Source organism: Entelurus aequoreus, linkage group LG05 (genome assembly GCF_033978785.1).
Source record: "Entelurus aequoreus isolate RoL-2023_Sb linkage group LG05, RoL_Eaeq_v1.1, whole genome shotgun sequence".
NCBI classification, from domain to species: domain Eukaryota; kingdom Metazoa; phylum Chordata; class Actinopteri; order Syngnathiformes; family Syngnathidae; genus Entelurus; species Entelurus aequoreus.
Window position 1 is genome coordinate 23,276,420 of NC_084735.1, and position 26,244 is coordinate 23,302,663.

The window sequence follows — 26,244 nt, forward strand, 5'->3', positions numbered from 1 at the left end:
TGTGTCTCCATAGCTAAAATACCAGAAGTTGTTCAAAAATACAATAAATACAGTATATAATGAGTACATTAAAAAAAAGTAAAGAGTCTAAGTCTGATTAAGATGGACATTGCTATAGTTCTAGGTGAATTGTCAAAGAACTCAAAATAATACACCTGCTGATATCAAAACATATTTGGGAAGAATTAGGGATGTCCGATAATATCGGCCTGCCGATATTATCGGCCCATAAATGCGTTAAAATGTAATATCGGAAATTATCGGTATCGTTTTTTTTATTATCTATATCGGTTTTTATTTTTATTTTTTATTAAATCAACATAAAAAACACAAGATACACTTACAATTAGTGCACCAACCCAAAAAACCTCCCTCCCCCCATTTCTTTCTGTTATCAATATTCTGGTTCCTACATTATATATCAATACAGTCTGCAAGGGATACAGTCCGTAAGCACACATGATTGTGCGTGCTGCTGGTCCACTAATAGTACTAACCTTTAACAGTTAATTTTACTCATTTTCATTAGGTACTACTTTCTATGTAACTGTTTTTATATTGTTTTACTTTCTTTTTTATTCAAGAAAATGTTTTTAATTTAGTTATCTTATTTTATTATTATTTTTAGAAAGTACCTTATCTTCACCATACATGGTTGTCCAAATTAGGCATAATAATGTGTTAATTCCACGACTGCATATATCGGTTGATATCGGTATCGGTTGATATCGGTATCGGTAATTAAAGAGTTGGACAATATCGGAATATCGGATATCGGCAAAAAGCCATTATCAGACATCCCTAGGAAGAATTGATGTCAGAGAGATTAAAATTAAAAAAAATCTCGAATAAATAAAAAAAGCTCCAGCAAAAAGGGGCAAAAGGGCAGTGGGGATTTTGTATGAAAAAGCACATGTAAAATGTAAATTCATGGTGCTTCATATAACATTTAACCACAAATGTACTCCTAGATACTTCCTGCTCCAGCACTGAAAGGTATATAATGGAAAAATACAACATAGGTTCCTGTGGTGCACAACATTATATGTGGACTTTCTTCTTTATTGATTTATTTTAGTACAAAACATGCGTCGAGTTAAATTCAGGTTTGATTTATAAATTGTGGCACATAATTAAGAAAGTGTGAAAATATTTTTTTTGATGTGGAAGGGGCATACATAGAATTATGCATAGGGCCCCGATTTTGCCTGGGGTGGCCCTGGGACCATCAGTGCACGCGCCTGGAGGATTAGTTTGTGGCTGGGACTCCTGGGTGCCCACATGTCCAAAGTGAAACAGAAAATATAAGAAACAGCGCCTCCCGAAGGACCCGAAGAGCCATAACAGCATTCTTCTGTTGCTAAAATAAATAAATAAATAAATAAATAAATAAATAATCCCTTAATACAGGGGTGTCCAAAGTGCGGCCCGGGGGCCATTTGCGGCCCGCAGCTAATTGTTTACCGGCCCGCCACACATTCTGCAAAAATTTCAAAATTGATAATATTGCAAAACATTTTTAAAAAAATTTTTAAAAAGTGGAATGAGGTGAAATCTAACAGGAAAAAGTTGCAATGTTGACACAAAGCTGCCATGCAGGCTGTTTTTTTTTCTTTTGTCTTTGTTTCTTTTTCTTTTTTTTTTTGCCATTGCTAAAAAAAAAAAAAAAGACTAAAAATCTATGTTATAATGAATTATTACTTAAAAACTATCACTTCAAAATGTTTTATGTGGAAAAAATATTGCATATATTGTGTGGTTGCCATAAAAAAAACATCAAAGTTTTATTTGACAAAAGAGCATAATACAAACAAAATAATAGTTCAAGCCAACGTAAAATCGACAGATACATCTGAAGTTGATCTCGTAATTTAAGTGTTAAAAGTAAAAAAAACTAATAAAAATGTATCACTTTATGAGTGGGGGACGTTTTGGATCCCAAATATATTTAGTAGGATTTGATTTAACTTTTCACTGTGATTACTCAAAAATATTAAAGAATTAAAATCAATGGTGTCCTGCATTATTGATCTTTTAGGGCTCTAATTACTAAATACTGCATATTTCAGTTTTACTATAAAAAAACAAAGTTGTCTGTGACAGAAAAGGCATAAAACCTTTTTTTTTTTTTTACTTTATATCAACCTCAAGTTGATATAGAGATTTACTGTAAGCGTTAAATAAATAAAAAATAATAATAATATGACTTATTTTTAACAGTTTAATGACTGAGACCCTTTATGGTCCCCGGGAGCCCTAAAGGTTAAAAAAAAAAATCCATATATTTTGTTAAGGTTTGAAAATGAAAAATATCAAAATGGCCCCCGCATGCTTAAATTTTTCCGTGTGCGGCCCTCAGTGGAAAAAGTTTGGACACCCCTGCCTTAATATGTCCAATTGTATATTCCATTGGTGAACTCGTTATAGCGACCTCTCCTGGCAAAAAATCAGGTTGCATTCAAAATATTTTCTGACTCATTCAGGCGCTGAAGCAATTTTGTTTTGGACGTCATATTTAATGTGCTTTTATCTGTAATGAATCGAGCAGCTCTTCTACCCATGTTGTTCTTGAACCGAGCTGGACTACAAACATCCTCTACTGTCCCTCTTATAACATGCTTACACAAAAAACATGTCTATGTACAGGAGCAGGATGCAGCATGCATGGGGAAAAGCAGAGGGTGAGTCCACTCGGTCACTGCGGTCCAACCTTCAGTGGGTCTCGGACCTGCGGGCTGTCAGTCCTCACAGAAGGTCTTTGTTTTGATTTTTCAGCCTAATGATGGCTTGCTTCACTGACACAGCTCTTCGGATCTCGGATTGACAGTTGACAGCCACATATTTATAATACAAATAGCTCACTTGAAATGATCTCTAGACCTTGTTTGTGCTGCTTGTAAATGAGGTCAAAACAAACACCTGGCCATGGAGCGGCCATTGTCCCATTACTTTTACTAAATACCCTCAAATTAAAACTTTTAAGTGTGCGGTTGTATTTCAAATCCAATGTGGATTAGAATTGTGTTGAAGTACGATTACTTATGGACCTGACTGTATATCTGTTGACATAAACCGCATGATACATGAACCATTATATGGTATCACTTAGAGGAGTATCATCACGTTATCGAGCACAGTTCAATTACCGCCGCTATTCGCCACGGCGCACTTGTGCTTTTTCACCTGGAACTTGAACGGGAAGCGTTTGTCACACACGCTGCAGCTGAAGGGTTTCTCGCCCGTGTGCCTTATTTTGTGCTTGCCCAGCGTGGAAGTGTCGCTGAAGCTGGTGTTGCAGATGGAGCAGGTGAAAGGTTTCTCCCCCGTGTGAGTCCTGGTGTGCTTGATCAGGTCCCCGTTGGAGTAGAACCTCTTCCCGCAGAACAGGCAGGGAAAGGGTTTCACCCCCGTGTGAATGTGCGAGTGCTTGACCAAATGCGCGCGGTGGAAGAATCTTTTGCCGCAAACGGAGCAGCTGAAGGGTTTTTCCCCGGTGTGGATCTTCGTGTGGGAGCGCAAGCGGTCCCTGGTGGCGAACATTTTACTGCAAACCGTGCAGTGGAAGGGTTTGTCCCCCGTGTGGACGCTGAGGTGTCGGGACAACTGGACCCTCTGGTTGAAGGGTTTGCTGCAAAACGGGCACACGAACGGTTTCTCGCTGGCGCCGCGCTCCTTTTTCATGCAGTTTACGCCTGACAAAGCGTCCGTGGGATTGACGGAGTCGCCAGCATCTCCGGTCTGTGGCTCAGGAAGTTCAGCTGGAGGACGCAGCGAACGGGTGACTCGATCCGAGCGGCTGCGCGCTTCTCCGCGGCGGCGATGTCCGTCCTCTTTGCAACGAAGCCGCGACGACTGAGCTGGTTCTCTTTCAGCATCGTCTCCTTCACTCTTCACCGTGACGTGCTTCATTTGGATGTTGGGTATGTCGCCGTCCTGCAGCTGCTCTTCCCCCTCTTTAACATGGGGGGGCTCTGGCTCCTTCTCCTCCATGCTGGAGACCCACTCCTGCTGCTCGGCGGGAAGATTCTCTTGCTTGGCGTCTGCAGAAAGGAAAAGGTCGTTAAAGTCAGACATCACAATAAATATAATTATTAGAGATGCTTTAAAATGTAATATCGGAAATTATCGGTATCGGTTTCAGAAAGTAAAATGTATGACTTTTTTAAACGCCGCTGTACGGAGTGGTACACGGACATAGGGAGAAGTACAGATCCTCCAATAAACCTTAAAGGTACTGCCTTTGCTTGCCGGCCCAATCACATAATATCTATGGCCTTTGACACACACACAAGTGAATGCAAGGCATACTTGGTCAACAGCCATACAGGTCACACTGAGGTAGCCGTATAAACAACTTTAACACTGTTACAAACAGTATTGGGTTAGTTACTGAAAACCAGTAACTAGTTACAGTTACTAGTTACTTTACTTCAAAAGTAACTCAGTTACTAACTCCGTTACTTACACCAAAAAGTAATGCGTTACTGTGAAAAGTAACTATTTAGTTACTTCTTTTTTTTCCCTTTTATTTAAGGCTCCCATTAATGCCCTTTTAGCCTTCATTTCAGTACTGTTATTGCACTGGAGAATAATACAATCTGTTGATCAACTTGACATGCATTTGCATCACTGAACTCTGCTAAGCAATGTGGTCTACATACAACACACAAAGACAAAGATATGTTTTAAAGGGCCAATTTATTTCAGGCCAGAACAAATTGACAAAACTATTTTAAATAGCTGCAACATAATGGCACTTTAACTTTAACTTTAAGTAGATAGGATCTTGGATCCAAGACACAACTTACACTTAACTAAAATGTTAGTTTCTTTGTGCTCGACAAAAGGAAAGTATTGAGAATGTCTCCATGTTAAAAAACTCGACTTCTGGCTTCGCCATGATGTCTTGATAGTTGTTATGAGAGTAGCGTATGTGTGTGTGTGTGGCCCTTTAAGATATGACAGCATGTGAGGTGAGTGACGTCAGTGAGTGAGTGGGCGAGAGAGGTGAGCGAGCGGCAACAGTGAGTGTGTGCAGGTGCTCTAGCTTGGTGGATGGCTGCGTCCAATAAAGTCACAAAGTAGCAACAAACCGCCGGCCTCGTCATTCACCCTCAGCTGTAAAGACCACTTCCGAGTAAAGTGAAGGTTGTTAGCCCCGAAGGAACGTCTCCCCTGCGCCCCTCAACTACGGTATGGGAGTACCCCCCCCCGCCCCCACCCACAGAAAGCACGCCTTTTCTTTTCCACCGCAGCGCTGCAATAAAACACACTCAGATCTTCTGTTTCTAGCCGATACTACATAAAAAATAACGTAAAATAACGCAGTAACGCATCATGTAGTAACGGTAACTGAGTTACTGAATATAAAAAATAATGCGTTAGATTACTAGTTACCGCCGAAACTAACGGCGTTACAGTAACGCGTTACTTTGTAACGCGTTAGTCCAACACTGGTTACAAATATGCGCCACACTGTGAACCCACACCAAACAAGAACGACAAACACATTTCGGGAGAACATCCGCACCGTAACACAACATAAACACAACAGAACAAATACCCAGAACCCCTTGCAGCACTAACTCTTCCGGGACGCTACAATATACACCCCCCGCTGCTACCCCCCCAACCTCCTCATGCTCTCTCAGGTAGAGCATGTCCCAAATTCCAAGCTGCTGTTTTGAGGCATGTTACAAAAAAAAAAAGCACTTTGTGACTTCAATAATAAATATGGCAGTGCCATGTTGGCATTTTTTTCCCCCATAACTTGAGTTGATTTATTTTGGAAAACCTTGTTACATTGTTTAATGCATCCAGCGGGGGAAATCACAACAAAATTAGGCAAAATAATGTGTTAATTCCACGACTGTATACATCTGTATCGGTTGATATCGGAATCAGTAATTAAGAGTTGGACAATATCGGCAAAAAAGCCATTATCGGACATCTCTAATAAATATTGAATATCTTTTTCTGCGGGTGAACACAGAGCAATGCAGGACTTTAGGTCTGCATTGTGAACACTGTACACCATACTTGCCAACCCTCCCGTTTTTAGCGGGAGAATCCAGGTATTCAGCGCCTCTCCCGACAACCTCCCGGCAGAGATTTTCTCCTGACAAACTCCCGGTATTCAGCCGGAGCTGGAGGCCATTGCCCCCTCCAGCTCAATGCGGACCTGAGTGGGGACAGCCGTTCTCACGTCCGCTTTCCCACAATATAAACAGCTTGCCTGCCCAATGACGTCATAACATCTACGGCTTTTAGAGAGTAGAGTGCTCAACAAGGAGAGAGAGTTCTTGGTTTCTTATGTGGGTTTATTGTTAGGCAGTTTCATTAACGTCCTCCCAGCGCGGTAACAACACACAACAACAGCAGTCACGTTTAGTCTACCGTAAAGCAGTTCGTCTGCAGTAAACAACAATGTTGTGACACGCTTAAACAGGACAATACTGCCATCTACTGGATAGCCTGCAGAACACTGAAATTCAAATATTTTATTTATATGTATAATAAAATAATTTTTTTTTAAAATAAATACATATATATAGCTAGAATTCACTGAAAGTCAAGTAATTCATACATATATATATATATGAAATACTTAATTTGGTGAATTCTAGCTGTAAATATACTCTCCTCTTAACCCCCCCCACCTCCCGATATCGGACGTCTCAAGGTTGGCAAGTATGCTGTCCACGCCACTGACATTTTAAACATACAACATTAGAGCAGTTATTTTAATCGTGATTAATGGCAAAAAGTACTAAAAAAAAAACCTAACAAAAGTGTGATAACATGGCGAGGAAGAAGCAAACAAACCTGCTGCGGGAGATTGAGCCAAGCTAACGGCGTCGCTTCCTCTCTTTTGTTCGACAAAGTTCTCCTTCAAATTCTTCCACAACAATAATAGTTTTATTTATTATGTGTCTGTCTATCTGTGTTGGCCCTGTGATGAGATGGCGACTTGTCCAGGGTGTACCCCCGCCATCCGCCCGCATGCAGCTGGGATAGGCTCCAGCACCCCCGAAATGGACAAGCGGTAGGAAATGGATGGATGGATTGTTAGATTTTGGACTTTACATTTTTGGTCCCATCTGTTATTGCAGGCTAACATCCGCGTCTCTCTGTTAGCGGCTAAAAGCTAAAACACGCTAATCCAGCGCGGAGTGTGCGCCGACACAAACCATCTCCGTTGTTGAACGTTAGTTTAATGTAACAACTCTACACTAAAAGACAGTAAATGACGCAGTTAACGAGAAAAGAGAGAACTCACACTCACACTGGGCTGTGTCACGCCAATTTTCTTCCCATCACAACTTCCGGGGTCATTTCCGCTTACGTCAGTTCCTCTTACGTCATTGACAGCGATCGATAGCACTTCGTTTGACTCTTTTTTATAATACAGCGTTAACAAAACGTCTGAATTATCAACAATAATGTTGATTTAAAGTACAGACATTTAACATTATATATTAATTAATGTTACTGAAATGTTCCAACAATAATGTTGATTTAAAGTACAGACATTTAACAGTATTATATATTAATTAATATTTTTTGCACGTTACCACGAAGACAGAAGTTCGCAGCAGCGGCCCTAACACTCCGCTTGAAATGTTGCGAAGCCTGCTGGTGTTTGACATAAGTCCCTTGGGACAGATAAAGACGAATATCATCCAGTGACACCACCATTTTCAGGAGATTTTGATTTATCGATCGCTGGCAATGACGTAAAAGGAAATGACGTAAGTAAGAGGAACTGACGTAGGCGGAAATGACCCCGGAAGTAAATGGGGGTTAGGAAGGTTTTTGTGATGGGAAGAAAATTGGCGTGACAGCTGCGTTTTAGCGATGTGTCGCTAACTTCCGGCTTTTTCCTTCTTCGATTGCGTCCTCCGACCTTTCCGTCACATTACTGCCACCTGCTGGAGTTACTGGACTCCTGCATGCGACTTTGCTATCTGAAGCGTTCTAGAGCCAACAAAACAATGCATGAAGTTTGGTTTAGTCACAAACGAACTGCTTGTATTGAATTCAATCCATCCATCCATCCATTTTCTACCGCTTGTCCTTTTTGGGGTCGCTGGAGCCTATCTCAGCTGCATTCGGGCGGAAGGCGGGGTACACCCTGGACAAGTCGCCACCTCATCGCAGGGCCAACACAGATAGACAGACAACATTCACACTCACATTCACACACTAGGGCCAATTTAGTGTTGCCAATCAACCTATCCCCAGGTGAATGTTTTTGGAGGTGGGAGGAAGCCGGAGTACCCGCAGGGAACATGCAAACTCCACACAGAAAGATCCCGAGCCCGGGATTGAACTCAGGACTACTCAGGACCTTCGTATTGTGAGGCACATGCACTAACCCCTGTCCCACCGTGCTGCCCGAATTCAATACAATACAACTTTTAAATAGTCTGGCTTTGGCAATGTAAATTGAATATGAGAGCAGCCAGCATGGATGAATAGAACAGGCAAGTCATTATACAAACCCTGTTTCCATATGAGTTGGGAAATTGTGTTAGATGTATAAAATATGAACGGAATACAATGATTTGCAAATCCTTTTCAACCCATATTCAATTGAATGCACTACAAAGACAAGATATTTGATGTTCAAACTCATAAACTTTATTTTTTTTTGTGCAAATAATAATTAACTTAGAATTTCATGGCTGCAACACGTGCCAAAGTAGTTGGGAAAGGGCATGTTCACCACTGTGTTACATGGCCTTTCCTTTTAACAACACTCAGTAAACGTTTGGGAACTGAGGAGACACATTTTTTAAGCTTCTCAGGTGGAATTCTTTCCCATTCTTGCTTGATGTACAGCTTAAGTTGTTCAACAGTCCGGGGGTCTCTGTTGTGGTATTTTAGGCTTCATAATGCGCCACACATTTTCAATGGGAGACAGGTCTGGACTACAGGCAGGCCAGTCTAGTACCCGCACTCTTTTACTATGAAGCCACATTGATGTATCACGTGGCTTGGCATTGTCTTGTTGAAATAAGCAGGGGCGTCCATGGTAACGTTGCTTGGATGGCAACATATGTTGCTCCAAAACCTGTATGTACCTTTCAGCATTAATGGCTCCTTCACAGATGTGTAAGTTACCCATGTCTTGGGCACTAATACACCCACATACCATCACAGATGCTGGCTTTTCAACTTTGCGCCTATAACAATCCGGATGGTTCTTTTTCTCTTTGGTCCGGAGGACACGACGTCCACAGTTTCCAAAAACAATTTGAAATGTGGACTCGTCAGACCACAGAACACTTTTCCACTTTGTATCAGTCCATCTTAGATGAGCTCAGGCCCAGCGAAGCCGACGGCATTTCTGGGTGTTGTTGATAAACGGTTTTCGCCTTGCATAGGAGAGTTTTAACTTGCACTTACAGATGTAGCGACCAACTGTAGTTACTGACAGTGGGTTTCTGAAGTGTTCCTGAGCCCATGTGGTGATATCCTTTACACACTGATGTCGCTTGTTGATGCAGTACAGCCTGAGGGATTGAAGGTCACGGGCTTAGCTGCTTACGTGCAGTGATTTCTCCAGATTCTCTGAACCCTTTGATGATATTACGGACCGTAGATGGGGAAATCCCTAAATTCCTTGCAATAGCTGGTTGAGAAAGGTTTTTCTTAAACTGTTCAACAATTTGCTCACGCATTTGTTGACAAAGTGGTGACCCTCGCCCCATCCTTGTTTGGGAATGACTGAGCATTTCATGGAATCTACTTTTATACCCAATCACGGCACCCACCTGTTCCCAATTTGCCTGTTCACCTGTGGGTTGTTCCAAATAAGTGTTTGATGAGCATTCCTCAACTTTATCAGTATTTATTGCCACCTTTCCCAACTTCTTTGTCACGTGTTGCTGGCATCAAATTCTAAAATTAATGATTATTTGCACAAAAAAAAAATGTTTATCAGTTTGAACATCAAATATGTTGTCTTTGTAGCATATTCAACTGAATATGGGTTGAAAATGATTTGTAAATCCTTGTATTCCATTTATATTTACATCTAACACAATTTCCCAACTCATATGGAAACAGGATTTGTACAAAACGAACATCCTAATCTACGATTTGACTCCCTCGAATGGCCTTGACGCTGTGAACAACAGGAACAGGCTGTTCTGAAAACACCCCCGAGGACACCTCAATGATGGACGCTTTTGACCTCCCTCCCTCCTCAACGACACCTGGAGTCGAACTTTTGCTTGCATGCAGAACGGCCCCAGGCCTATGAACATTACATCATCACACCCAAGACAATGGGCACATACACCCCCCCATGCCTTCACCACTGCTTGTTTCCCCTCGGGGTGATGGATGGCTGGCAGCGCTTCGTAGCAGCAGTCGCCCTCCAGGGCCCCAACTCCCCGCCTCTCTGTTGCGAGTTGTCGTGATTAAATGTAACGTGTTTATGTGTGCATTGCATGGAGGCTTTTTCCCACTCCAGACTAGGCCCCCTTAGGAGCCCAGTCTAGATTGTAATTTTTTACTCATCTCCGTGACCCATCAGCGTTCCTGTTCTGTAACCCTGTACACTGTTTGTTTGTCTAATCTTGAACGGGTTTGTGCTGAAAACATAGTTTCATTGTACTTGTGCAATGACAATAAAGTTCTATCCTATCCTATCCTAAACATATGTTTCCCATGTCAATAAAGCCCCTTTGATTGCAGCTAAGATAGGCTCCAGCACCCCCCGCGACCCCGAAAGGGAAAGCGGTAGAAAATGGATGGATGAATTGAATTGAATAGTCGATGTTACAAAGTGTGTTGGATATGTGTTAAACATGAAAATATTATAAATATAGAACAAAGCAACGTTACCATCCATGTTGTTTATACCGGCAACATTTTTTTTCTGGAGCTTTACCATTGACCATTGATATTATAATTTAAAACAAATCACGTTGTGTTCTCTTGCTGTCCACTTGTGTAGTCCAGTACTCACGGTCTGACATAAGACATGACACTCAGTCACACTGCAGGTGGGTGTTGCCTTTCACGTTTCAACATCTTCATCCTGTTCAAGAACCTCTTGAGCACAAAGCGAGCGGGAGAACGACTTCTCTGCCTCCTCGTGTGCTGAGCCAAAGATGGACGTCGGCCAAAGCTCTTTGAAGCACTTGTGATTTAGGGCTATGTAAATAAACTTTGATTGATTGACCTTTGAAAGCTGAGCAGGCAAAAGGTTTCTCTCTGGGGTGAGTCCTCTGAGAGAACCGCGTGCCGCAAACCGTGCAATAAAAAGGTTTCCCCCGTGTGTTCTGCCAGTGTGGAGCGCCGGTATTGTTTGCCACAAACTGAGCAGCCGAAAGGTCTTTCTCCGGTGTGGCTCCTTGTGTGCCTAATAAAGTGATCCTTCCGACCAAAGCTTCCACTGCAAAGACTTTCCCGCCTGCGTTAGTCTCACCTTCCAACATGGTGTTACCAGCTGTTATGGAGTCAAAGGCGGCTTCAAGAAGGCCCGTCGGAGGAAGTTGTGAGGGCGGAACGTCATCCGAGTGTACGCATGCTCCCCTATGGTGGTCTCCATCAGCTGGACGACTCCTCTCCTCCTTTCGGTGATGAAGCTGTGACCGCTCACCTTGCTCTTCATCGTCTTCTTCACCCTCGTGCTGCTCAAGTGGACGATCTCCTTGGCCACACAAGAACACAACCTTGCTGATGATGTATTTATATTATTATACTGTATTTATATTAGTCACATGTGAATAATGCTGTATAATAGACTGTATTTATATTAGTCACATGTGAATAATGCTGTATAATAGACTGTATTTGTATTATTCACATGTGAATAATGCTGTATAGTAGACTGCATTTATATTATTCACATGGGAATAATGCTGTATAATAAACTGTATTTGTATTATTCACATGTGAATAATGCTGTATAATAGACTGCTTTTATATTATTCACATGTGAATAATGCTGTATAATAGACTGCTTTTATATTATTCACATGTGAATAATGCTGTATAATAGACTGCATTTATATTATTCACATGTGAATAATGCTGTATAACAGACTGCATTTATATTATTCACATGTGAATAATGCTGTATAATAGACTGTATTTATATTATTCACATGTGAATAATGCTGTATAATAGACTATTTATATTATTCACGTGTGAATAATGCTGTATAATAGACTGTATTTATATTATTCACATGTGAAAAATGCTGTATAATAGACTATTTATATTAGTCACATGTGAATAATGCTGTATAATAGACTGTATTTGTATTATTCACATGTGAATAATGCTGTATAATAGACTGTTTTTGTATTATTCACATGTGAATAATGCTGTATAATAGACTGTATTTATATTATTCACATGTGAATAATGCTGTATAATAAACTGTATTTATATTATTCACATGTGAATAATGCTGTATAATAAACTGTATTTATATTAGTCACATGTGAATAATGCTGTATAATAGACTGTATTTATATTATTCACATGTGAATAATGCTGTATAATAAATCGTATTTGTATTATTCACATGTGAATAATGCTGTATAATAGACTGTATTTATATTATTCACATGTGAATAATGCTGTATAATAGACTGCATTTATATTATTCACATGTGAATAATGCTGTATAATAGACTGTATTTATATTATTCACATGTGAATAATGCTGTATAATAGACTATTTATATTATTCACATGTGAATAATGCTGTATAATAGACTGCATTTATATTATTCACATGTGAATAATGCTGTATAATAGACTGCATTTATATTATTCACATGTGAATAATGCTGTATAATAGACTGTATTTATATTATTCACATGTGAATAATGCTGTATAATAGAGTATTTATATTATTCACGTGTGAATAATGCTGTATAATAGACTGTATTTATATTATTCACATGTGAAAAATGCTGTATAATAGACTATTTATATTAGTCACATGTGAATAATGCTGTATAATAGACTGTATTTGTATTATTCACATGTGAATAATGCTGTATAATAGACTGTTTTTGTATTATTCACATGTGAATAATGCTGTATAATAGACTGTATTTATATTATTCACATGTGAATAATGCTGTATAATAAACTGTATTTATATTATTCACATGTGAATAATGCTGTATAATAAACTGTATTTATATTAGTCACATGTGAATAATGCTGTATAATAGACTGTATTTATATTATTCACATGTGAATAATGCTGTATAATAAATCGTATTTGTATTATTCACATGTGAATAATGCTGTATAATAGACTGTATTTATATTATTCACATGTGAATAATGCTGTATAATAGACTGTATTTATATTATTCACATGTGAATAATGCTGTATAATAGACTGTACTTATATTAGTCACATGTGAATCATGCTGTATAATAGACTGTATTTATATTATTTACATGTGAATAATGCTGTATAATAGACTGTATTTATATTATTCACATGTGAATAATGCTGTATAATAGACTGTATTTATATTATTCACATGTTAAAAAAAACACCTAAGTGTTTATTGTTTATTGTGAGTGAACTGTGGTGCTGAATTTCCCCCAGGAATCAATAAAGTACTTTCTATTCTATTCTATTCTATTCTATTCTATTCTATGAAGGGGACCGTGAAAGGCACAACAAAGATGTTGAGTCTCCAAAAAAAAAAATACAATCACATTTTTACTATTAAACACTACAAGCATATCAGTATGTGGAATTAAATTATGGAATGGATTAACCAGAGAAATCAAACAAAGCACCAATATGATTCAGTTTCAGAGACTGTTCAAACGACAAGAGTTCACAAAGTACACAGAATAATAATTATGATAAACATCTTGAACTTTTTTTTTTTTTTTTTAGATAAAGATGATTTATTAATGTTTTTTAATATGTGTTTAATTACTACGGTACATTATTTATTTATTCACTGTTCTGTTAGAGAGAACAAGGAAATGGGATATAATTGCTATGGTATGAAAAGGAGTAGGATAAAATAAGCTCTGCTTCTTCCTACTCCTTTTCGGACGTGCTTTAATTAAACAACTGGAAAAAAAGTGATGCATTACGTTGTATCGTATGCATGTTCCAAATAAACTGAAACTGAACTGAATAATGATGTATCTCTGGACAATTATTATTTAATAACAATACAATTTTAACAATATGAACCAATTTCCTTCATTAGTTATAACAAACAAGTTATTGTTTAATCTATGTCCTGTATTAATGTGTGGATTTTTGTTTCACACAAAAAAAGGTTTAATAGTGTCCAATAATTTATTTTGGATACCTCCACTTCCATCCATCCATCCAATGTTCTACCACTTGTCCCTTTCCTCCACTTATTGCACATTATTTTTATACGTATTATTAACCCTTGTGTGGTGTTTTCATTTTTTATTAAAAGAAAAATGACACAATTAATACATTTTTCAAACTGAGACTCACTGACTTTGGCTCATTTTCTGTGAAGAACATATATCAGAATACATATTTAATGACCACACACCATAACCCCCCCCCTACACATTTCTATTACATATAAGCTGTCCGGGCTAATAGAAGTGTGGAAATTGATGTTCTGTGTAACACACACACACACACACACATGCAGCAGGCCTAGACAGGAGGAGGACAGAGTGTAGGTACACAGAACATCAGAGGGTCAAATGTGCGGGGAAAATGAGAGCAGACAGTGTTGACAAACAATGTTGCAACCTTATGTGGGAACCGCAGGTGCAGAAACACAAAAGAAGAATCCCTGTGGGATGCAGAAACTGGCAGAGAAGTTTTCCGTGCAACGTTCATATTGTTGTTACTCAGCCAGCGTTTGTGGGTCTGATGGACCCGTTGCATTTTGTGGCTTTTAATGCCCCACAATCAAACACTTTTATGTTCAAATACTGAACAGATGTTTATTGGGATAAGGTAAATTCATGTGAGCAAACCTGCTGTGTTGTTATCAAGTCGAGGAGTTTAAAAAAAGCGTCCAGTAGTTGACGTTGTCGCTCAATTTTCTCCTTTGTTCGAGAAAGTTCCTCCTCGTACTCTGCTGTGGTTCTTTCATAACACTCCAAATATTTCGGCGCGCACGGCAATGAAGCGGGGTTATATGAATCCACGAGTAAGCCTCAGTGTTCAGAATATTTTTTTAAAAATGCCTAAATGAGTGAGTTGAATAAATAACTTGCTGAGAATTAACGCAACAACGACGACGTTCGGCCTAAGTAGAGCATTCGGCCGTTTGTTGACTTCCGCATATTTTTTTCTTCGTTGGTGTTTTGGAGCCACTGGCTCTCATTGCTGCCACCTTGCGGAGGTACTGCAAGGTAACATCAGTGGTGTCCTAAGCCTATTTTTCCCCATTTACAGAAATATATGGGGATGTTTGATGCCATTTGGTGCATTCGATGTTAAAAATCCTTCCAATGTAGGTCATTATATGCTGGGCTACCTGAACAAAACCAACAAAGTAAGATTGATCGATACTTTAATTGTAGTTTGTTCCAGCCAGGACGAAAGTGCATAAAACCTTTTTGTATTAATTTTTGTTCTACTTTTTTTCCTAAAATCTCCCCATCAGCTTCAGTCGCAAATATAATAGCTAGAATATCATTTTTAAAATTTTTATTTTAACAATTTCAATGCCAATTTGAACTAATTATATAACAATAACAATAACATATACCCCCATTATTTATTATTTACTTTTAAAATTATATCTCAATTCTGTACACTGCTGCTGGAATTTCAATTTTCCTGAGGGTACTCTCCTGAAGGAATCAATAAAGTACTATCTATCTATCTAATTATGTATATTTTAATGTGCATACAATGAGTTAATGTTAAGGGGCTGAGGTACAAGTGTAAAGATCATACTTAAATACACATACAGTACAATTAGTAATAATACTAATTATTTCAAATGGAACATAAATAAAGCATTCTATTCCGAGTAACACACTCAAAGTTGTGGCCAAAAATAGAGCAAAAATGTATTAACAGTTTTTTAAAAAAAGTGTTATTTAATTAAACACATTTAAAAAAAATATAATTAACTTGATCATTTTTGAATATTAGAAGCTAATATAATAGGTGCTGCAGCTTGGTTTAAACGTCCCTTTGTATACAGTACAGGTGCATCTTAACCAACTAGTATACATTTGAAGAGTACATTTATTTCAGTGGTTCATGTCAAAAAGTTAAATTCCTATATTGTACAGAATCACTACATACAAAGTGAAATATTTCAATAATATATACAGTAAGTTAATAATACATTTAGCCTTTAATTTGTGTCTTATTTTGAATTGAGCGCCTGAAAACTAAAACTAAAAAACCTCTTGCACTAGTTGACTGAGCTGTATATTGTACTTATATGTTCTTGAGTAGAATGAATGTTTGGTTTAAAGTTGAATACATTTTGATGCAAGCAGCACAGAGGGTCTGGATTTTAGAGGTTGTGGTCTTTTTCTTCTTCTCTCGTGAACACTACTGACGGCTTAAACATGGTGTAAACATTGAACTCAGTCTTAAAAGGCAGCACAGCAAGTGTTTATCAGGAGCGTACTGGATGATAATCACATTTACTTGGAGATGTGCAGCTTCAATGACTGACACTGTTTCCAAGAGCAGGGAACGTTTCATCACACTCACTGGACTCTAACTCATCACCAATGAGTCTGGTCATCCTTCGCTTGTGAGGAAAGCAAAACATTTCAAGGTTTTTTTCTCCTTCTCGTGTGCTCAAGCAAAGCACACTGACCAGATGGAAAGCTTCTCTCAAGAACAAAACTGGTGTTAAGCAGGCGTAAGGTTTTCCTCCTGTGTGTCTTCTCGTATCCACGAGTATTGTTTTCAATCCAAGCTTGTGCCGCACGCCACGCAGGTAAATGTTGTGTTTTCTGGTGATTGTTTAAATCGACCCTTTGAGAAAATATATTGCCACAAACATAGCAGCAGGAAGGTTTTTCCCCAGTGTGCATCTTCATGTCAAGTTTCTCTAACAGGTGAATCTCCTGACGCAAAGCTCGCAAACAAAAGGTTTCTCTTCGGTGGGACAACGAAAGACCGCATTCAAAGGAATTTTTTTACTCCTAAGCAAGTAGCGGAAATGTTTTCCTCCAGTGTGAATCTGTATGTGATAGAACCATAGAATGTTAAGCATTTGTAGGGGTTTTCTCTGGTGGTGTTTTTCAGGTGTCTGTTGACTTGCTAGCGATTTCTAAATGTCTGCACACACACGTAACAGCTGAAAGGTTTGAGGTCTGAGGAAGTACTGATGTGGTAAAGTGGTACCTGCTGCTCAGGACAAAGATCTTTTTAATTCAACCGCATCTACCAGCGCGGTCTCGATCCAATATTAATATCGGATATCGGTCTGAAATCAGTAAAAAAAAAAAAAAAAAAAAATAGGTATCGGATTATATAAGCCTGCATATAACACAGCCAATATAACCACTTTAATACAAGCAGTCTGTTCTTCACTTGCAAAAATGCGAATTTAGTAGACAGATTGTCTCGGTTTCATCACCTTTTAAGAGTCTTTACTCCAAAACGCTGTAAAACTTCACTTACAGAAATAAAGTATGTCAATATTATTTACATGAGATACAAAATAACTTAAAATACCTAAAAAAAAATGCTGTAGCTCAATGCTAATTGTGTGAATGCTCCAAAGCATTCACACATATGGTTTTTCTTCTTCTTCTTCTCCAGATTTTGGCGCTATTTACCTTCAACATTTTTCATCCGATTCAAACCGTTCCAACTTCAAACAGTTCGGCCTATTCGGGAATCGCAGGCTTTCCCTTGAAAAATTCCAAAAATTCCCAGATTTCCGGGACATTTTTCCCGTTTAAAATGAATTGGCCATTTTTCAAACTTCCCCCATTTCCAAATATTTCAACCTATTCATACCATTCCACTTTCAACACATTTCACCATCCTGGAAATTCAAACTACTTTTTTTCCAAGTTCAAAAAAATTACAGGATTTCCCTGAATTCCTAGTTTTCCAAAGCCCTATTTCCATCCTTTTTTCTGGCAACTACTACTCCCACATTTTTCAACCCACTTCAACCGTTGCCCTGTCAAAAAAATCATCTTAATCAGGACAACAAACAAAGTTGTTTTTGAACTGGAAAAATTCCCGGTTTTCCCGAAATTCCAGGAATTCCGTAATACCATTTCTCAATTCAACATGTTACTACTTAAACATTTCCTGACCAATTTGGAAAAATTCCAACACCAACTATTTCAACTCATTCAGACTATTCAAGTTTTTCTAAAAAATTCCCGCTTTTCCCGAAATTCCAATTTAAATCAATGGGACATTCTTCAAAGTTCCACGATTCCCACATTTTTCATCTGATTCAAACTGTTCCATTTTTAAAATATTTAGCCTGTTTGGGAATCGTGTGCTCTACTTTCACAATTCTAAAAAAACTCCCGGATTTACTATAATTCCATTTTTGTTTTCATTTTCCCCAATCAAAATGAATTGTCCATTTTTCAAACTTCCACAATTCCCACATTTTTCAACCTATTCAAACCATTCCAACATCAACACATTCCACTCATCCTAGACATTCAAACTCACACTTTCCCAAGTTCCAACCCCAATTCCGGTTTTCCTGGAAATTCAAACTCTTCAACATTCAAACCATTCCAATATTCAAACTATTACATTCATACTACATTCTGTCAGCATTTCAGTTCAACTTCAGTATTGGAGTGTTCACACGCAATTCCTTCAGGAATTACCTCATCTAGTTTACATTTAATTTGTCATATACATGCTACCGATTAGCATTAGCAATTGTACATGGTGATTTCTACAGCTCCAAATGTGTCAATCAGATGCAAAAGGTTGCAATGTTTGTTTTGGACACCCCCATAGTGTCCACTGGGGGTTTATGACACACATGTATTGTGAGTAGTGCAATCCACCAATAATGTGTTTAATCGTAATAAAACTGAGACATATCTTTGGTGAACATGCTGCCCAAACAAAATAATACTAAAACCGGGACGTGGGAAAATCGAGGTACCACTGTAACCTATTTTGTGAGTAGAAATTCACTTTTGGGAAAGGATAATAAAGTGTTCATTCTGGGACAAAGTTATGGATCAACAAACCGGAAGTTCTGCAAGAAGATGTAGAAATATGGTGGCTAAATTAACTTATTCTCCCCTAGGATGAATAAATAGAGTCGTAAAGAACTTTCAGAAACATTGTAACATGTGTCAATTGAGTGGTAACTTATTGTAACGTTTTATTCAAGTATATTATTCTAAATCGTATTTATTTGAGTCAGGCATGGTGTGTTGTGCCCCTCATTGTCTAACCCTGTGTTTTTCAACTTTTTGAGCCTAGGCACATTTTTTGCGTTTAAAAAATCCGGCAGCACACCACCAGCAGAAATCATTCAAAAACGAAACCCAGTTGACAGTAAAAACTTGTCGCAATTGTTGGATATGAATTCAAACCACAACCAACCATGCATCACTATAGCTCTTGTCTCAAAGTAGGTGTACTGTCACGACCTGTCACATCACGCTGTGACTTATTTTGAGTTTTTTTTGCTGTTTTCCTGTGTGTAGTGTTTTAGTTCTTGTCTTGCTCTCCTATTTTGGTGGCTTTTTCTCTTTTTTTTTTGGTATTTTCCTGTAGCAGTTTCATGTCTTCCTTTGAGCGATATTTCCCGCATCTACTTTGTCTTTATCCTTCAATCGACAATGTGGGGACATTGTCGATTGTCATGTCATGTTCGGATGGACATTGTGGACGCCGTCTTTGCTCCACAATAAGTCTTTGCTGTCGTCCAGCATTCTGTTTTTGTTTACTTTGTAGCCAGTTCAGTTTTAGTTTCGTTCTGCATAGCCTTCCCTAAGCTTCAATGCCTTTTCTTTATTTCTTTCTTTGTTTCTTTTTGGTTAAAGCATTAGATACCCTTTTACCTGCACACTGCCTCCTGCTGTTTCCGACATCTACAAAGCAATTAGCTACCTGCTGCCACCTACTGATATGGAAGAGTATTACACGGTTACTCTGCCGAGCTCTAGACAGCACCGACACTCAACAACACATCATTTGCAGACAATAATTACTGGTTTGCAAAAAATATTTTTTACCCAAAATAGGTGAAATTAGATAATCTCCCACGGCACACCAGACTGACACTGGTCTAACCCACAAAGTTTTAGGAGTTCTAAGATTGTTTATCGAAATACGGCTAACCTTTTTAGGATTTGTCTCGGTAAAATGTCAGAAATTATTACAGAGCAACATGTAGCAATCATGGATTTCAACTCACCTTTGTTTCTGTTGAAAGTTTGTTTGGGCTTTCATTTCCGGTAGACTGAACTCATTTGCCGCGTTACTGCCCCCTCTGTTGTGGAGGTGTCGTTGCACTAACAAGTTCAGGCCTGTTTCTGCGTGATACTAGTGAATGCTTACTATAGTTTATAATGTATAAAGCTGTGAAAAAAAATCCAGCATTTTTATTTCATCATTAAAAACAGAAAATTCCATAAATAACCTACTCAGTGGCCTTGTGGTAGAGTGTCCGCCCTGAGATCGGTAGGTTGTGAGTTCAAACCAAGTCATACCAAAGACTATAAAAAAATGGGACCCATTACCTCCCTGCTTGGCACTCAGCATCAAGGGTTGGAATTGGGGGTTAAATCACCAAAATGATTCCCGGGCGCGGCCACTGTTGCTGCCCACTGCTCCCCTCACCTCCCAGGGGGTTAACAAGGGGATGGGCCAAATGCAGAGGACAAATTTCACCACACCTAGTGTGTGCGTGACAATCATTGGTACTTTAACTTTTTAACTTTAAATTATTTTGGGCAGAAGGAAAGTGTATTTATTTGTGACAAAGGGTTGACTACATGTACAAACCAAAAGAATGGTCAGTTTGCGTGCATCTTAATCTGGTTTGGAGTCATTCTTTAACGATGCACACTGCAGCTGAGCACTTTTATCGCCGGCGTGTCTTCTCATGTGCATCAACAAATGCCTCTTGCGAGTAAACTTGTTGCCGCACACCGTGCAGGTGAACGGCTTCTCTCCTGTGTGCGTTCTCATGTGCGCAATCAGAACGCACTTCAGCGAGAAGGTGTTGCCGCAAACCGTGCAGGGAAAAGGTTTCACTCCGGTGTGCGTCCGCGAGTGCGCCGCCAAGTGCGAACGCTGGCTGAATCCCCGGCTGCAGACTGAGCAGTTGAAAGGTTTTTCTCCAGTGTGACTCCTCATGTGGGAGAGCAAGTGCTCCCTGCGACCGAACATTTTCCCGCAAACCGAGCAGCTGAACGGTTTTTCCCCGGTGTGGATTTTCATGTGGCGGCTAATTTCGTAGCGATATTTGAAGCTTTTGGTGCAGATTGAACAGCTGAAAGGTTTTTCTCCGGTGTGGCCTCGGATGTGGCGGACGAAACTGTCCTTGCGGTTGAAGTTTTTGCTGCAAAAAGAGCAGACGAACGTTTTCTCCCCTTTGGAATCTTCATTGCTCTTTAAGGGTTCTTCCGTGTCGTCGGTCTCAGTAGACGTTGTCGTTGTGTCCTCACAGTCTGAAAGTGGACCCGTGTGTCTTTCTGCTCCATCGTCATCTTCTGTCTTCATGTGATCACTTGTCTCCTCCTCTCTGTGGCTAAAAAACTGTGACCACTCTGCTTGCTCTGCTTCGTCGCCATCTTCGCTCTTCACATGGAAAGTGCGAATATCAGCCTCCTCCGACCCTCCAAGATCCTCTTCCTCTTTAATATTGGGGGGCTCCGGCTCCTCATGCTGCTGCTCAATGCCAACATCAGCTTGACTTTCCCCGACGTCTGGGGCGTAAAAGAACACAAAGAAAGGCGCACGCATGTTATTGAATTGAGCAGTTACACATGGAAACTTCTAGCATTAAGGATGTCCCTATAACCTGCCTTCTTTGCTATTGATATTAAAAGAAAAATGTTAGGAAGCAGTGATGCGCCAACTGGGGTTTATTCTTGACAATTTTGGCTGCAGTTGATAATTATTTTACCTGCAAGTGTCTTTAGCTGTGGAGGATAGAATGGGACAAAATTAAACAAATAAATAAATAATTAAATAATGCGTAATTTATTCATTTGAATTAGAATTAAATACATAAATGTTTTATTAAATGTTTCATTATTTTATTTAACATAAAAGTGTATTAATTGATTATTTCACAATGTAACTATTTCTTGATTTAATAATGTAATTAATGACTCCCAACAATTTATTTTCTCTGTCAAGCTCACCCATCAAAGTCAGTGGGCGGGGCTAACAGAATCTGGTCCAATGATTGCTCTGGTCTGAAACCTGGAACTTCGGGAAGTCTTTTACTATTCCGAGAGTTGGTGTCGGACATTTTAGACCTGGTGGGGTACGTGAACGCGAAAAAGCTGCTGACCCAGAGCATATAGCAGTTAAAGTGTAGGAATTCAGTGAAGTTGTCGGAGTCCTTTCCGCACTTTCAGACCAAAATATTGACCAGTACCCCTCCGCTTCTCTGGTCGGAGGCTTCCACAGACCAGTGGAAGTGCAGAGTAAGCAATCAGATGTTCGAATACGCCACAAAGGTGCATTAAAAATGTAAATAAATCATAAAATAATGAAATAATGAAATATTCCATCCATCCATTTTCTACCGCTTATCCTGGAGCCTACCTCGGCTACAATCGGGCGGAAGGCGGGGTACACCCTGGACAAGTCGCCACCTCATGACAGGGCCAACACAGATAGACAGACAACATTCACACTCACATTCACACACTAAGGCAGTGGTTCATAACCTTGTTGGAGGTACCGAATTCCACCAGTTTCATATGCGCATTCACTGAACACTTCTTTAGTGAAAAATAAAATGTTTTTTTTCAAATTCAAGACAAAGTTATATGTTTTTGGTAACACTTTAGTATGGGGAACATATTCTAAGTAACAAAGACTTAATTTAGAGTTTTTTGGACACTAGGGGAACATATTCTAAGTAACAAAGACTTAATTTAGAGTTTTTTGGTTAGGGTTAGGGTTATAATAAGGCCATGCCAAATAAGGCATTAATAAGTACTTAATAATGACTAGTTAAGAGCCAATATGTCACTAATTTGCATGTTAATAAGCAACTAATTAATAGTGAATATGTTCCCCATACTAAAGTGTTACCATGTTTTTTTACTGGTGCAGAAAATGAACCGTGCATGAATATCACTTTGTTCAAACAACAAAACCAACACAGTGCATAAACTCACAACAAATTACACACCTGCAAATCAGTCTGACTTCTGCTGTTGCCATATACGTAATACGCCAATAGGGATAATTTTTTATTTACACGATGAGTCGGGTGTGTTTTGACATCAAACCCAGGTTAAGAACCACTGCACTAGGGCCAATTTTAGTGTTGCCAATCAACCTATCCCCAGGTGCATGTCTTTGGAAGTGGGAGGAAGCCGGAGGGAACCCACGCAGTCACGGGGAGAACATGCAAACTCCACACAGAAAGATCCCGAGCACAGGATCGAACCCAGGACCTTCGTATTGTGAGGCAGACGCACTAACCCCTCTTCCACCGTGCTGCCCCTAATTAAATATTGAAACAGTTAATTAAATCATGAGACAATAATTAAAATATATATTTTTTGAAATGTAAGTTTACATTAAATAAAGTAATGACCCATTTAAGTTATTATTTAAAGATGCGTTTATTTAAAGGCCTACTGAAACCCACTACTACCGACCACGCAGTCTGATAGTTTATATATCAATGATGAAATCTTAACATTGCAACACATGCCAATACGGCCAGGTTAACTTATAAAGTGCAATTTAAAATTTCCCGCTAAACTTCCGGTTAAAAACGTCTATGTATGATGACATATGCGCGTGACGTCACGGAGTGAACGGAAGTATTGGCACATTATTGTGTCCCAATACAAACAGCTCTGTTTTCATCGAAAAATTCCACAGTATTCTGGGCATCTGTGTTGGTGAAACTTTTGCAATTTGTTTAATGAACAATGGAGACTGCAAAGAAGAAAGCTGTAGGTGGGATCTGTGTATTAGCGGCGGACTACAGCAACACAACCAGGAGGACTTTGAGATGGATAGCAGACGCGCTACCGTGAGTACAGCTTTTGCTTCCAAACATTTGATCGCTTGCCTGTACGTACGTAGCGCTATGTGCATGTCACGTACGTAACTTTGAGGACATATATGTTTCTTGCCAACTCTGATGGCGGTCGGGGTGTCGTCAAAAGCTACAACGCCCGCCGCCGCACCGCTGTCCTCACCTTGACTTCCTCCGTCTTCGGGCTGCCGACCGCATCGGTGATCGGGTGAAGTCCTTCGTCGCGCCGTCGATCGCTGGAACGCAGGTGAGCACGGGTCGTGATGAGCAGATGAGAGCTGGCGTAGGTGGAGAGCTAATGTTTTTAGCATAGCACTGTCGAGGTCCCGTAGCTAAGTTAGCTTCAATGGCGTCGTTAGCAACAGCATTTTTAAGCTTTGCCAGGCTGGAAAGCATTAACCGTGTAGTTACATGTCCATGGTTTAATAGTAATGTTGATTTTCTGTCTATCCTTCCAGTCAGGGGTTTATTTATTTTGTTTCTATCTGCATTTAAGCCCGATGCTATCACGTTAGCTCCGTACCTAGCCAAAGTGTTTCGCCGATGTATTGTTGTGGAGATAAAAGTCATTGTGAATGTCCATTTCGCGTTCTCGACTCTCATTTTCAAGAGGATATAGTATCGGAGGTGGTTTAAAATACAAATCCGTGATCCACAATAGAAAAAGGAGAAAGTGTGGAATCCAATGAGCCAGCTTGTACCTAAGTTACGGTCAGAGCGAAAAAAGATACGTCCTGCACTGCACTCTAGTCCTTCACTCTCACGTTCCTCATCCACGAATCTTTCATCCTGGCTCAAATTAATGGGGTAATCGTCGTTTTCTCGGTCCGAATCGCTCTCGCTGCTGGTGTAAACAATGGGGAAATGTGAGGAGCCCTTCAACCTGCAACGTCACGCTACTTCCGGTACAGGCAAGGCTTTTTTTTTATCAGCGAGCAAAAGTTGCGACCTTTATCGTCGTTGTTCTATACTAAATCCTTTCAGCAAAAATATGGCAATATTGCGAAATGATCAAGTATGACACATAGAATGGATCTACTATCCCCGTTGAAATAATAATAAAAAAAATTTCAGTAGGCCTTTAATTTTGCCCTATTTGTGGCGGCGTGGCAAAGTTGGTAGAGTGGCCGTGCCAGCAATCGGAGGGTTGCTGGTTACTGGGGTTCAATCCCCACCTTCTACCATCCTAGTCACGTCCGTTGTGTCCTTGGGCAAGACACTTCACCCTTGCTCCTGATGGCTGCTGGTTAGCGCCTTGCATGGCAGCTCCTGCCATCAGTGTGTGAATGTGTGTGTGAATGGGTGAATGTGGAAATACTGTCAAAGCGCTTTGAGTACCTTGAAGGTAGAAAAGCGCTATACAAGTATAACCCATTTATCATTTATTATTATCATTTGACACTCCACTGTCATGGTAACATTTTGGCCTGTTTTATACTTTTTGTCCACTAGATGTCGTAGTAGAGCAAATGAAGCCTCAGGAATTATCCCTTCAATATACCAAATTGATAGAAAGCTTCATCTGGCTATCACCAAATAAACATGACTGGAAAAACCACAAGGCGAAGAGAGGGAAATGGTGTGTGAAAGGACAAACCTGCTGTGCTGACACGAACTTGAGGCTTTAAAAACGCGTCCAGTTGTTGACGTTGTCGCTCAATCTCCTCTTTGGAGCGACAAAGTTCCTCCTCGTACTCCGCTATGGTTCTTTCAAACACGACAAAGATTTCCTCCGCGGCGGCAGTAAGTCGCTCGTTCACAAACGCTTTCAGTTTTTGGACTTTTCGACACATTTCGGCACAATAACAACAACACCCGCACCTGGGCTACGTGTGTTAGCATTTATTGCTAACTTCCGGTTTCAGCTTCTCAGCTGGCGAGGCGCATTGACGCGCGTTAAGCGCACAATGTCGACTTTAGATGAGCAATTTGTTGTTGTAAAACAAAAATATGCCCAGGACGCCTTAAATGTTTACTAAACAATAACGGACGTGATTCGGAGGTCCGGTGCGTTCTTCATTTCACCAAAAGTCAAGAAAATCGTTCATCCTTAGTTTTTA

General features: G+C 39.6%; 2 protein-coding genes across 7 annotated transcripts; both read right to left on the minus strand.

Annotated features, from left to right (window-relative positions):
• Positions 1-2,107: 2,107 nt before the first annotated feature.
• Positions 2,108-15,271, minus strand: LOC133649655 (oocyte zinc finger protein XlCOF19-like). 6 transcript variants are annotated; one of them, XM_062046305.1, is made up of 3 exons: positions 14,991-15,271; positions 11,444-11,668; positions 2,108-4,032 (listed from the first exon to the last, which is right to left on the minus strand). In XM_062046305.1, the coding sequence occupies exon 3, from the start codon at positions 3,988-3,990 to the stop codon at positions 3,139-3,141; it is 852 nt and encodes a 283-aa protein (XP_061902289.1). In that variant the 5' UTR covers positions 3,991-4,032; positions 11,444-11,668; positions 14,991-15,271; the 3' UTR covers positions 2,108-3,138. The 6 variants fall into 6 exon arrangements, with proteins under 6 accessions (XP_061902289.1, XP_061902285.1, XP_061902286.1 ...); XM_062046301.1 differs by having other exon boundaries at positions 2,108-4,040; XM_062046302.1 differs by lacking the exons at positions 11,444-11,668; positions 14,991-15,271 and adding an exon at positions 10,982-11,431 and having other exon boundaries at positions 2,108-4,040.
• A 5,255-nt stretch (positions 15,272-20,526) lies between these two features.
• On the minus strand, positions 20,527-26,244 carry LOC133650330 (zinc finger protein OZF-like). The gene is made up of 2 exons (XM_062047455.1): positions 25,782-26,244; positions 20,527-21,875 (listed from the first exon to the last, which is right to left on the minus strand). The coding sequence occupies exons 1-2, from the start codon at positions 25,975-25,977 to the stop codon at positions 20,977-20,979; spliced, it is 1,095 nt and encodes a 364-aa protein (XP_061903439.1). The 5' UTR covers positions 25,978-26,244; the 3' UTR covers positions 20,527-20,976.